General features: G+C 21.1%; 3 protein-coding genes across 3 annotated transcripts; 1 reads left to right on the forward strand and 2 right to left on the reverse strand. All coding sequences in view use genetic code 6, as the record gives it.

Annotated features, from left to right (window-relative positions):
- Positions 1-408: 408 nt before the first annotated feature.
- On the reverse strand, positions 409-4251 carry TTHERM_00582240 (hypothetical protein; the record flags this gene model as incomplete). The annotated part of the gene is made up of 4 exons (XM_001018963.2): positions 409-1087; positions 1602-1869; positions 1927-2453; positions 2945-4251. 4 exons carry the CDS (start codon positions 4249-4251, stop codon positions 409-411), a joined length of 2781 nt encoding a protein of 926 aa, XP_001018963.2.
- Positions 4252-6254: 2003 nt separating this feature from the next.
- TTHERM_00582250 (transmembrane protein, putative) lies at positions 6255-7022 on the forward strand (the record flags this gene model as incomplete). The annotated part of the gene is made up of 1 exon (XM_001018964.4): positions 6255-7022. The coding sequence occupies exon 1, from the start codon at positions 6360-6362 to the stop codon at positions 7020-7022; it is 663 nt and encodes a 220-aa protein (XP_001018964.3). The 5' UTR covers positions 6255-6359.
- Positions 7023-7352: 330 nt separating this feature from the next.
- Positions 7353-14578, reverse strand: TTHERM_00582260 (transmembrane protein, putative; the record flags this gene model as incomplete). The annotated part of the gene is made up of 10 exons (XM_001018965.3): positions 7353-7477; positions 7532-7645; positions 7692-7808; positions 7858-7974; positions 8031-8112; positions 8341-8523; positions 8756-9456; positions 9513-9786; positions 9944-14335; positions 14405-14578. The coding sequence occupies 10 exons, from the start codon at positions 14576-14578 to the stop codon at positions 7353-7355; spliced, it is 6279 nt and encodes a 2092-aa protein (XP_001018965.3).
- Positions 14579-15191: the final 613 nt, after the last annotated feature.

Below are 15191 nucleotides of genomic sequence, written 5' to 3' on the forward strand. Positions count from 1 at the left end.
CTATTTCATTAAAAAATAAATGAAAACATCAAAAATATACCCTCTTTAGCTTTTTAGGTAAGAACATTCATTTTTAAGGTTGTTGCCATCGTTTGAATAGGCAAAGAAGTTTAATTCAACTAACATTTTTTATTTTGAAAATAATTTGAAGTATTTTTGTTCACAAAAAAATTATAATGTTATTTAAATATTATTTATATAATTTGAGTTATTTATATATGAAATAGATAGATAGATTAGATCTTTTTATGAAATAATTATATCAAATAAAATATATTATATAAAATTTGAGTTATTATATAACATAGATTATATCTTTTTATGGCATATTATTACATATAGAGTACTAGAAATTTGAGTTTATCAATTTCATTTAGTTTATGAATTCAATGCGATTAAATTGCTTTTTCAGTTTTTAATTTTTACAATTTTTTTAGAAATGCGATTGCTTTTATTTTTTTCTAAGATAAGCTAAGATTATTCTAGCTCTTTCAGCAGTATTTCTTCTCTTGAATCCTTTTATTAAAGAAATATATTTTATCTGGGTAGAGAGCTAACTAAAGTTTGATATTATTAATTTAAATATGGTTGAGGATCACCTGTCTTGATTAAGTTAAATTAATTCATAAGCAAAATACCATTTTCAATTTTCATAAAGTCTCTCAAATTATTATTTTAGTTTTATTCTTCTAACTACTCTGAGGCCTTGTCGTTTTAATTTTAAATGTTCATAGCTTAAATAAAGTTTCCTTTAATTATTTCTGTTTCTTAACTTAAAATTATGTCAGTCCTTCCATCAAATGAAAAATAATACTTGAGAGATGTCTATGGTGGAATCATTCTTTAGATAGAAAACATTCCTTATTAAATTTAACTTTACAGCATTTTACATGGGACAAACTCGTCTATTTCTAAATGTAAGTAGAGATTTTATTCTTCTCGGTAGAAATTTAAAAGGTTATAAACATTCAAATTCAGTTCAAACTCGTGTTCAATCCATCCTTCACAAATCCAGCAGTTCTCTGACTCCGCCATTACAAAATTTTCAAATAAATTATTTTTTTTAGCTCTAAACGGTCTTTTATAACTTTTGAAAATAAAATAGACATAATTTAATTTTCTATTTCAATTAATGTATATTCATCAAAATAATTCATAAAAACCACAATTCCACACTATAAACAAAATTTCAAGATCCTTACAATAAATTTTAAATGAGTTTACTGTTTGATATTTCAACTTACAATTGATGTAAAAAATAATTATCAATAAATAAATAAACTAAAAATCTTCATATTTAAGATAATTCGAATTTTAAATATGAATTTGATAAGTATCTAATCATTTTTTTTATCGATTTAAAGAAATTATGTTGTATAAATATGTTAGCAAATTTTTGAATTTAATAAAGAAATTTTCTTGTTTGTTTTTAAGTTAATAGCAATCAATTATCTTTAATCAATAAAAACTGTATTGTTTATAATGTAAACTATACATTAGATGTATTGGTTAGTGGTTGGTAGATTTTATTCTATTTAAAGTTAATTAGTTAACAAAAATGAATAAATTATCTATTTTTAAATAGGATTGCTTAATCTTACTTGATTGGATAGATGGGAAGAAATTCTGAGTATTCTGGCAGTTAAACTTGTTGATCCTATGAATAAATTTTTAAGTTATTGCACGAATCCATGTAGCACTCATGACCATATGAGAGATGAATGCACGGAATTGATTAATTATATTAAATACTTCGAGCCATTTCAATAAGCTGCTCCTTTTTTATCTAATTAACTCTTAAATCTAAATGAACTAACCCATCTTCTTACTCTAATTTCATTAATCTATCAAATGAAATCAAAAATTTTCCTTTTAGAAAGTAAAAACTGAATAAAAAAATAGTTATAATCTTAGAATTTAAATTACTTATGCTTGCTTAAGTACCATTTCCCAAAGAGTTGTTTGAGAGATCTAAAACTTTTAAGGAATTTTTTGCTTAGATGCTATCTAAAATCTAAGAAGCCCCATCAGAATTAAATTTATTCCAACTAAGATAAAGCTCTTTCAAATTGATATTTGATTAAATAATAAATTTTATCTCCAAACACCCAATATTAGTAATAGAGTTTTTCGACAAATCTAAAACAATTAATGGCTAATTTAATTGAAGAGCACATGATATTATACTAATAGAATCGTCTGTGATCCCAACATTTGAAAGCTTAAGTACTTCAAGATTCACCTAAAGAGAATTAAACTTGTTCATTAATAAGTCAAGACAAATCGATGTGAGATTATTATCAGATAAATTAACTTCTTTATCATTTTAAGTTAGCTCCTAAATCAAATCTATTATCTTTTTCTCTCTCAGTCTATTCACTTTATGGAGCACAGGTCTATTAATCATTTACTTAGCAGCTTCACTCATAGCAAATTCGAATTCATTTTTATAACTACAAAATTTTAATAAAATTGAATTTATTATTTATTAATATTAGAGTTTTTTAATAAAATAAATTTATTTTTGCTATATATTTATATACCTTTAATCTAATTTTTACATAATCTCTTTATAATTTACAATCATTAAAAATAATTGAAAATAATACCATTTAATGCTTAAAAGTATATGGGAGAGGCTGGTAAGAATAAATGAGGATTTATAGTATTTTAAATAGCAAATATTTATTTTATATTGTTTAAGTTATATTTATTGATTTCAGAAAATATTGTTTTTTTGTATTAGTGTGATAATTAATCAAAATTCATGGTATTTAAAGAATATTCTGATTTTAAAAAATTGTTTAAGTAGAATTTTTGTTTGAAAAAATGAATGTAAATTTATACTAAATTTTTAATTAAACGTTTTAAAAAATTTTATGAATTAGTTAATCTATCTATCTATCTATCTATCTATCTATCTGAATTGTAATAAATAAGATACTTTTCCTATTATGGCTATTCATTTGGAGAAGGTAGATCATTGTCTTTTTTATCAGTGAAGGTTATTTTTATAGGAAGAGGTGCTAACATTTTAATTTTAGGGATTTTATTATTATTCGTATGCTGTTTATTATTACTAGGAGATGAGCTGATTTTTCTATCTATTATATTATCATCAGATTTTTACGTTTTAAGCTCTTTTTTACTTATTATCATTTTCTTGAAGTAGTAAAGAGAGTCATCGTTAAAATTAACTATCCTATTTGATTGTGAACTACTGTTTTCTTTTGAGGAAATAAAATAATTTTATCTGCTGTTTGTTTATTGATCTTAAACTTACTTTTTAATCGAAGTTAATTTAGGTTCATTATTAAATTTCTAAATTTTATTATCTTCTGATTTAATAAATTCTTAGCTTGGTTGAATCTCTTATATTGAATTTAAAAAATTTTTAGTTTTTATTTACTAGAGTTGATGAGGAAGCAGTTTTTTCAATTTAGGAGAGCTACTACGAGCATTTCTCTTCATATAAAAGACTTGCTTTACTTCTACTTGTTTTACATTATCTTTATGATAATATTTTGAGGCTGCTTATTCTAAAATTTTAATTGCTTAATCCACTTTAAACTATGTTTTTAAATTAGAATCAGGATCACTGAATAAGTTAGCTAGTTCTACTTATTTTCTCTCTTTAAGTTATAATTCCTCTTCTTATTATTTTTACTCAAATTAAGCATCTTCTTCTCTAATCGAATTTAAAAAAGTGTTGAAAAAAAAATTTTATGAAGTATTAGCTGCTGTCACTTTTGACTTATATAATAACTTTTCTCTGCTTTGATCTAATTCCTGTATTTGTTTATCATATTTTTTTATGGATTACTGTCTTTATGATTTCTCAATCTGAGGTAAAGATACTTCGTTATTAATTGTAGTTGAAGTGAATATTTATTCTATTTTCAGCTCATTAGCTAATGAAGCATCATTTTATTAATTTGTTTAGTTATTCTAATTTTAAAGTTATGAAGGACTGTTTGAAGTAATTGAAATATCTAATAAAATCTTATTAAACTTTTTCTATGAATTTGTTTCGCTTTCTTTAGCATTATTATTTATATTTGGCAAGATGCTTGTTTCTTATTTAGTAAAATTGAATGTTTCAGCAGTCGTTTCAGTGTTATTATTAGCATTGGTCAAATTAATATTGTTGATTAAAAGCAAGTCAGAAATTTGACTGCTATCGCTCCCGTTTTTGCTATTTTTATTGTTCTTTACATTGTATTTTACTTTCTTAACCTTTTTTTAACTCATATATCATTTAAAAATTTACTCAAATGATATTCTTATAATTAAATAGATAGACTGGGTTTATCAATCTATATATTTATAAATTAATTCAAATTAATAAATAAGCATCTAAAATCAATAATTGATTGGTCCAGCATATTCAATAAATCCTATCTTTCTTACCTACTTAAATGATACACATATTTGCATAAAAAAATATATTTGCTCAAATTCTATTTACAGTCAGATAATTATTAGTAGATTCAAATATGCATTTAGATATTTTTTAGTTGACAGCTTAAAGATTTATTTAATTTTCTTTGAAATATATTTTGATGTTGAGTAATTTATACACCTCACATTTATTAAAATATTTTTAAAAATTATTAATTATTTTTAATAAGAAATTAAAGATATTTTTTAAATTTATTTGAATTTAAATTCAGTTATATCAACCTATCATAAATATTTTTCACTCTTTGTATCATTAGCTAATAACAACTGATTAAAAGTATATTTGTTTTGATTTATTTATTTAAATATTAATTAAATTTGATTTTTTCACAATTAATTATTTTGAAGATTTATAAGATTATAATCTATTTTAAAATTAATTTAATAACAAATAAACAAAAGTACTTCACGATATCAAAAAATAATTATCCTTATTTATTATTGATAGTTAAATAATAGTTAGAACTATATTAATAAAATTAAAGATTATATAAAAAACAAAAATTTATTTTCTGATATATTGTTATTAATTAAATGAAAAAAGTATATCATCAAAATATTAAAAAATTTTGTGCAAAAATTAATGCCATAATCGAAAAAAAAAAAAATTTAATAAAAAAAATGCCTTAATTAACGAGCATTTACATTATAATTTTTATGTATTTATTTATTTACTTTAATAATATTTTAAAATAAAACTACACATGAGGAATTTGTCATTTCAATATTTTTTTCTATTTAAAATAATTATTTTAGTATAATAAACACTTGCATGTATGTATGCATGTATGGAATAAATCTACAATAACTTTCAAATAAGAAATTCAAAATATTGCTGAGTCATTTTTAAAGAGAATATTAGATATTACTTTTCATTTATTTGTAAAATTAATAACAGAATCAACTTTCTTATAACTTATATTTTATAAGAAATGTTAATGCTTGAACGAAATTGAAAAAGATAAACTAAATTTCCTCTATTTCAATTAAATAATTATATATTAATAAAACTAAAAAATCTTAAGCAAAAGTATATATCATTAACTAAGATTTTTAAACTAACAAAATTTTAAAATATTTTTATATTTCTCTATTGTTATTTATTTAATAAAATACTTGATATTTAAACTGATTAATTCTAAAACAAATATTTTTGTATGAATTAGATTGCTTATTTAATTTTTGATAAAGCTAATTTTATTAATTAAGAAATAAATGTCTAAATAAATTTACCTTAAAATTAAATTAGCTATTTAAAATATTGATTAATTAACTTATTGCTCGAAAATCAAAACAATTTATTGTAATCACAATCTATTTTAACTTAAAAATTTTTTAGATAATAATAAACGTATTTGATCTTAAAGTAGAATTTTAATTATTGTTGGCTATTATATCATTAATCAAAAGATCAATTAAAATACCTGATAATATGAAGAAACTAAGTGCAGTAAATTTTTGAAAAAATTGATTTTAAATGTTTCTTCATACTTTTATTTATTTATTTCCTTCATAACTTTAATGATTTTAGCTACCTAAATTTCTTTAAAAAAAATTATTTCTTTCTTGAAAATGAATAGTCAATCTTTTTGCTATTAAAATTTGCTTATTTTAAATCTGTTCAGTATTATAAACAGTAGTTGAATATGCATTATTACATTATCTTTATCATAATCAATAATAAATCTTATCAATAAATACTCTGATTAAAGTTAAATAAATTATTAATTTAATTTGATCTCAAAGCTGAATCAAAATTTTATCTATCTCTATCTATCTAAATAGAGAGCTATTATAATTGTGATTTTCTATTTATACTCAGATATTTTAAATTTAGTTATAATTAATAAAACGAAAAATATCAAATTAAAATTATTAAGTAGTAATAAAAAAATAAAATGATTTAAGAATAAAATTAGAATATCGATCCTGAATTAGATGAAATTTAGTTTGATGATTATGTTAAAAAAGCATAAAATACTCACACCTAAAACAATTAATTAAAAACACATGTAAAAAATTTAGAAGATGCTTTAAAAAATATGAATTAATAATAAGCAACAGAATAATAAGCAGCATAGAGCTCTCCTAAAGTTGCAAAAACTCTTTGTCTTGGTTTATGCTATTTAATTATTAAAATAGTATTTGCAACAGGCTCTTCTATTACTTTTGGTGTTTTATTTTATATATTCTAAAAATATGATGAACATAACGACTACTGCGAAAACGAAACTCTCAAAAAATGGGCCTTATCTATAAGCATTTTATTTTTTATAAACAGTGGTTTATTCTTTTTAGAATTTTTAGAGGAGATCTTTCTCAAATAAGAATACAATGAAAAAGGCCCTTTGGGCATTTTATTGTATCCTTTAAAATCTTTAGTTGGAATTGGCTTTTTTACTTGTTTAATTGGACTTCAAATAAATAATTCAAGTGAATGTGGTTCTCTATACAAGGTTACTTTAGCTTACTGTATAATAACTTATATAGGTTTTGGAATATTAGGATTGGCCTTAATATTCATGTGCTTAGCATTTATAATTAGAAAAATAAGTGGATGATATTTTATTGTTTCATTAAATATATATATAAAAACATTTGCATTTATTTACATTTATCATATTTATGATTTTTTTTATAAATTTAATTAAATATAGTTAATAATATAAAGTAGAATATATAATTAAGATTGAAAATTTCTATGGAAAAACAGACTAAAAATTAGAATAATAATAGGAAAAAAAATTTTTAACAAATTAATATTATATTAAAAATAAGTAAATTAGACGATTATAAAATAAAAACAATTTACAAAATATTTAAATCTATTATTAGTTAATAATAATATTAATAGATTAAATTTCAAGATAACATAATCAAATATGATTTTATCAATTTTTTTCATTAGATGATTTATTTTTATCATAAATATTGCTTTAGCTTCCTAAAATAAAGTCATCTTTAAAGTAGTTAACTACAATGCTACTCAAGTTAGGAGAAAATTTCCATTAAGGGCCTTAAATTATTTTAATATATTTTAACCTTAATTTAAAAAATCAAATTAAATTACTTGTTGAGTGTGATATATTACTGTTTTAAAAAGCTTTGTTTGGGTCTAAAATATAATTTGATGAATTTATATTGCTTACAAAATAATTATTTGATGAATTTTTCCTTTTTTGAACTTTAAATTTATTAGATTAAATTTAATTTTTGTGAAATAAAATTACTCGTTTAATTTGTTTTAGTTGTTTTAAGAGGAGATTCATTTTATTATAGACGTTATTTAGATTAAATATCATGATTTATAAAGCTTCTCTTATTTGAAGAAAATATCTCTTTATTTGCTAATTGTAAATAATTCAATGTGGCTATATTAGAAAAATTTATAATTACTTTATTAGCATGGTTCTTATTTTTTGAAATGAGACAATCTTTTTTATTGAATAGAATTTTCTTAAGATTAAAATTATTTTCCTGAGAACTTACAAGAAATTCTTCTATCTTTTGAAACTTTTAAATTTTTGAATTCATTTCAATATGTAAAAAAGAAATCAATTAAAAATTACATAATTAGGTCGCAGTTAGTTTACTTTTTTTAGATTTTTGTTAAGAGGATGCTAATTCCACTAAAGATAAATTATTTTTAACCTTTAAATATTTAACATATTTTTTAATTTTAAATTTAATATTCATTAACTTTAATAGTGATCTTATTTTATTTTTGTTTTATATTTAAACATCAAGCAATTATGGATATTTTTTGCTAATGAAATAAATAAGTTTTTAAAAAATATTTCTTTTATTCTTCTCAAAATTTATTATGAATTTTAATAGCCCCATTATCAACGTGACGATAAAAAGAATATTAATAAATACTAATAGTATTATCCAAAAAGGGTTCACTTAGTCTGCTGCAACTTATAAAAAAGATAAATTTAAAGAAAGAGCACATATCAATGTAGATTTCTACTGCAATTAATTAAAGTATTCTCTTATAAAAGGTTTATATCTAACTATAAAGTAAAATTCTAATAATAAAATTATATTTATAATGCCTACCTTTTAAATTAAAAATTTAAAGAGTTAAAATAAATAAATAAATTTAATTGAAGTTAATTAATTATTATGGGAGGGTTTATACAATCAAATTTGTAGTATTAAAAATAATATCAAAATATGGAATTGAATTTAATTAGGCGTTTAGCTATAATATCTTTTTTTTAATACCCGTCCACAAAAATTTTATTTGCTATTTAATTAAAAAAAATATTTAATAAAAAAGATTATTTACTTGAAAAGAAGTATTTTGCTTCAACAAAACCGACATTGAAATCAAACAAGTTTTATAAAGTAATTTTTAAAACTCCCAATAATAGTACTTTTCTTTGTATCCAGCATAGAATATAGAGTATTTCATTTGTTGGAATATAGAGTTTTATTTGTATTTTGTTTGGTAAATCTTATAAAATAGAATAATAGGAATTATTAGTGCCCAAGCCATTATTACAGGAACACTAAAATATAATATTTAAGGCCTATGCATCTTGCTATCGTAGCACTAGATATTCATATCTAGATCAAGATATTCTTTACCTCCTATAGAAATACAGTTTAGTGATCTAAAAGCCATAGTAATTATCATGGGGTAAAAATAAAAGTAAATAAAAATAGATGCTGTTCGAAGATATTTGATAAAAATTTTAACGTTTTATTAATCTAATATTATTCCAATTATAAGATATATAAAAAATACTGTGATCGGTAAAGATAAGGACCAAAGAGATTAAAATAACCATAAAGGCTATAATTAAGGATATTTTGAAAAAAGGCAATCAATAGATTTACTAGTAATAATAGCAGAGTTTCCTGAGATGCTTACAGGAAAAGTAAAGAAATTAGGCATATTAGAAGTAAATATACATAATTAAGAAAGTATATGTAAATGATCTGTTAAAATTTTAGATATTACTTATGATCTATCTGATTAATTTACTATTAGATAAAATAATAAGTAATTAATATTAATAATTAATAAAGATAAAATTTACAAGTAGTTCCTAAATAAATGATATCTAATTTATTAAAAAAATATCCTGTTAGTTTAAATTCCATTTGTGCTATAATTCTTTTCAAAAGGATCAAAATATAAAAAGATGTAAGTAAAATAATAGATAAATTGAAAAATATTATCGAATAAAAGCTTTCTTAACATTTTTAGCACTAAAAAGACTTAAATAATGTAGAATAACTGGATCCCCAAATATTGCCATACGTATCACAACTACTACATAGTGGACCTTTATAACCTTCAATACAGTTAAACTTTTAAATTTATAATAATGAAATAATTGAATGAAACTAACTAATTTTAGGAATTAAAAATATAACAAACTTTTAGAAAAAAAAAAGAAATAATATAAATTTTGTTATTTTTTTTTTTTTGATATAGCAAAAATCTATTTAAAATTTAAAATATTACTTTTGAAGTTGGGAGCTATGGTTGACAAGATAAAGGATTAAAATTACAATAAACAATATTGTCAGTTCTTTCATTTTCTCTCCAATAACCACTTTTTAGCTAAATATTCGTGCCTGAACAGTTTTTAGCTTATTCGGGACACTATTTACACTCTTGGTCATTTAAATTTAATGAATATTTACCATCAGGACAAGTTTCACATGCTATTGAGTTACCATAATTTTAAAGTATTTATCCTAATTAACACTATTCTAATGTTATATTCAAAATTTATTATAATTGACCTGCACTTTATATTATATTTCCTTTTGAGTCTTTGATTTAGGGAAAAGAATTGCTAATTATTTTAAGTGACATATTAGAAATAGGTTTGTAAAAAACCTGAACATCTAATTTAAAACCTCCATCTGAAAATTATTTTGTTTGAAGTTATCCAATACATTGTATTTCTTTATTTTACTAATCCCATGATACAGAGATACTTATTTATTGAACTAAAGATTAAACCTCGTTGCTTAATAGGTAAAATTAAGTAGAGTTAGCATCTATAAATTTCATAGGATTGCCTTCTTCATCAAGTAATTAGATTTGTTCAAAATTTATTTATTCTCCACTTTTAAATTATTTTATAAATATCGTTTCATTTTATTATGATTTTAAACTTGTTTTAGGAATGCTTATTTTTTCTAAATTTAAAAATATTTTCCTTAATGTTGAACCAAAATTTTATCCATAAATCTATGCTATATTATCTTTAAAAGTATTATTGTTATTTCTGCCTAATTAAAAATCGATTAAAAAATCTGGTATTATCTAAACATAGTAAATTCCTCCACCAATTTGAGCTTGATTTAACCTGATAATAGAATTTTGCATGATTAAATTATTATTTTAGAGAAAAATTGAGCCACCAGAAGAATAATCTGATTTATTTTCTATAAATTAAGTTAAATTTATCTACAAAACCCCTAATTGAATAATATTTATCATATAAATAGCTCCTCCATTTTGCAATTTACAAGTATTAAGCCTAAAGTTTGAATTTAATATTGTAACTAATTTATTTTCAAGAGCATATATTACTCCTCCTGGGCCTTTAATGTTTGTATTCTTTGTAAAATTACTGTTGTAAATTGTAACTATATCACAATTTTATATAACAACTATAGAAATTAGGGAGCTATTTGTATTAATTACGCCTTCTATTAATATATTTTATAACTTAACATTTGACAGGTTGTTTAAAAGTATTAAGGGTTTATTACCAAGAATAGAAGAATTTATGAATTCTGCTTAAGAAATAAGAGCATTTCCCTCATTATTTTATTAGTTTAAAGAAATCAATGATATTTAATTTCTACTTGAATTAATATTATTTATCTAAAAGTCAGTAAAGCCTATTATACTAATTAAAATACCATCTAATCTTGAAGGTAAATATTCTGTATTTGTAATATTTAAATTAGCAATATTTACTTAATTAGCTTGAATAATCAAAATACTTTATGAAATTTAGAGAAGATCAATTTTTAAATTAGAAAGTTCAAAAATGTTAGTTTTAAAAGAAAAAATGGTATCTACACAGTTAGTTATCTCTAAATCAGTTAATATAGCCTAATCACTCAAATATTAAATGGTACCAATATCTTATTCTTTTACTTAAACAATTACACTTTAGGTTGAATTTATTAGTTAAATTTTTTAAAAAGTTGATATTTTTGTGCTTTGTATAAAATAAATATTTGAAAAAGAACTTTAAATTATTGAAGTATTCACAATTTTAAGATTATTTATTTACCACAATTCAAAGGCATTATTTAAATCAGAGCAATTTGATAGAGTAACATTTGATATATTCACAGATTCGCTTTAACTAATCTAAAAAATATTACTCTAAGTTAAATCAGAAAGATAAACCTAATTAATCAAAACACTAGTATTATTAGTGAAAACAAATATAAACTATTCGTGTTATTATATGTCTTTTAAAAACAATTAGTCTATCACAACTAACTCACAATTAGAAATTTAAATCTAGCTAAGACTTTCTATTTTTATTACTAACTGTTATAAGTAAACCTTTTTAAAATTATTTAAATAGAGTGATTCATTTAAATTTAAAGAAACATTCAACATTTAAAAATTTTCAATTGTATTATTTAAATTTAAATTTATTTGAGTTGTTATTGATAGAGTCATTTATTTTAAAAATAAATTCGACACTATTGAAGATAATTTAATATCATTTTGCCATAGAATTTTATTTTCATATTTAGAAAATAATCTTAAGCTCAGTTTGTGAGTTTAATCTATGTTTTAGTCTTGAACTTCAAAATTTGTTTATTCGATAGATTATCCATCTAAATATTATATTTCTATCAAAGAAAGTATTTAGTTAATTTATTAGATGGATTTAGTTGTCTAGCCAAGTATTTCTTAGGTATAAATATTTTCAGATATTCTATTCTGTTATTGTATGTATACAGAGCATAATTTATTTGTAGAAAGTGGTAACTATATTAAAGATATATTCTAATAGTTTGAAATTAATATATATGCATAATTTTGATTGTTATTATCTTAGATAAGCTTATAGCTTTAAACAATGAAGTTTGATTATTCATACTCATAAATAGTTGAATAAGTATCATTATATTTCAGCTATATTATTGATAATTTATTTTTTTAAATTACCATAATTAAGTTATTATAATTCATATTAATCAAATTATTTGCTTCTGTGATCCCTTTATTTATTGTAGGAAATTATTGTTCAAAGCTTATTCCATTGTAAATAATAATATCAAATGGACAGATAGAATAAACAAAATTCTAATCGAAAGAAATAATTGCTTGTTTCAAACAAGGATTTGTAATATAAGTTATAAAATTTAAAGTGTAACTAAAAATATAAGTAGTTGCTTCATTGCTTACTATATAAATTAGTTATTTAATAGGATCATTAGCAATATTCATTATATTCCAATTGTTTAAATTTTTTTAAAAAGTGAACTTAACACTAACCAAATCTAAAATTAATATCGTGTTACCATAATCTTATTTTTGTAATATAAAAATATTTTTTGCAAATGTTCCTTCATTTATCAAGTCATTGGTATTAAATCTTTTATTGTCTTCAAAAGGTATTTTCCACCAATTATTTGCTTATTGACTAATTTATTTTAATTATAGTTTAAAAGCAATTTTTATTTTACCTACATTTGGTAAATCAATGCTTTATGTTTAATTAGATTTAATATTGTATATTTAAATAGTGTTATGACTAGGGAGAATTATGTATTAACTGCATATAAAAGCACTTTATATATCACCTTATTAAAAATTATTTAAAAACACTTCTCCTGAACTAAGTATTCTAATATTTATACTATTTAACTAAAAGCTTTACTTGTATAATAAAAATACTTAATTCTAATTTTAGTCATAAAAGAAATTATCAGGGATATTTTATAACTAAATTTTAGAAATTAATTCTAATGTATTTTTCAAGAAATTTACTTAAATTATATTTAAATAATTAAAAGTAATATATATGAATTGGTTTTCAGATATTAAAATTGGCTCAGTTAAGTATGGATAAATATTATATTAGAATGGTTCAAATAGTAAAGAGTCAACAAGTATTGCTTTATAGAATAGATTAAGTGAGAGATTGGTAATACTATAGTATACTTAATATTCTTCATTTAAATATATATTCTAAACATTCTAATACTAAAATAAGCTAATTTCCTATACAAGAAGCACTTCTGTAAGATCAAAAGCAATAAAAGCTGTTGTTGTTTAAACTATTAATATTTAAAGTAGCTAGTTTATTTTAACATCTATGATGTTTGTTTGATTGTATTATTGTAATGAAAACACCTCAATAAGTTACATTTCTGGATACTTTAAAGCAGTAATAAATTAATATGAATAAAAGAAAAGGATATTCTTATCCTGATACATTAATATACCTTAAGTATCTTTAACATATGTGTTAAATGTTGTTATATTTCTTGTTACATAGTTACATAAGTAAATTATAGGAGTAGTATCAATTACAATTAGACTTGTTTGGTCCTCAAAATAGTATGTTGCTCCTTATAAAAATGAGTTGGTTGTGTAGTATGTAAATAACACTTGATCGCCTGGAATAGTCATAATAGTTATTTTTTTAATAACTCCAGTTACTCTTATTAAAGCATTATTTAATAAATCATAGTAAATATTTGTACTATTTTATCTATTGTCTAAAAAATCAATATATGCTCTAAAGTCATTTCTTTAAAAGTAGTTAACTTGAGTATTAGCTTAGCATATTATAAGTTTCTTTTGTATATTTATTATTGGTATATTTTGTGCATCATTGAAAAAATTATTTAAACTAACCTAAAATTTAAAAAAATAATAAATAAAAATTTTGTTCATAAATAAATAAATTAGTAATTAATTTAATACCCCCGAAAATGCCGATTCATATTTTCCAGTAAGTATATTTATAATTTAAACAGTAGGCGAGTAAATTATCAATATATTTTCATCACATTTCAGAATAAATTTAAGCTTTAAGACAATTAATTGGTTTTAATATGAGAATTATGTTTAGACTTTTGATGAAGTATAATCTGACATCTATTAAATATTATTGATAAGTTAAAATAATAAATAACTTAATTAATTAAAATTACTTTGATTATATATATATTTTATTTTTAAGTTTAAGCCACGATAATTTGTTATTATTAGCAGTATTAGTAATCTACAATATTAGAGTTTAACTGGCGAATTTTTACATTCTAATTAGTATTATTTTTTGGATTGTAAAAATAAAAACTTGAACCATTCACATATATAAAACTATAATTGTTCCAATCAACTAACTTGATTCTTAAATCAAATTTATAGTTAAAAGTTATTTAGCCAACTTATGTTATGTTTTTTATGATGTCATAAATAAATAGACTTTAGAAACTACTATCGTAAAATGCTATTAAATTTTACCCATTTTCAAAATAGAGATCTTAAAGAGTTTAATTTGAAGTAAAATTTACTACTTAAAATGGTATATTTAATATATTTTTATGCCAATAAACTCCATTCACTGATTAAAATATGTGGACTAATGTATCATCCATTTATATTTAACCAATAAAGTTGTTGTTTTCTTGTTGGGATTTTATAATAATCATATTTTTAGTGTCAATTATTTCTCCAGATTTTTTTACATATGAAGTGCTACCTAACT

Source organism: Tetrahymena thermophila, assembly GCF_000189635.1.
Source record: "Tetrahymena thermophila SB210 genomic scaffold scf_8254592, whole genome shotgun sequence".
Taxonomy (NCBI): domain Eukaryota; phylum Ciliophora; class Oligohymenophorea; order Hymenostomatida; family Tetrahymenidae; genus Tetrahymena; species Tetrahymena thermophila.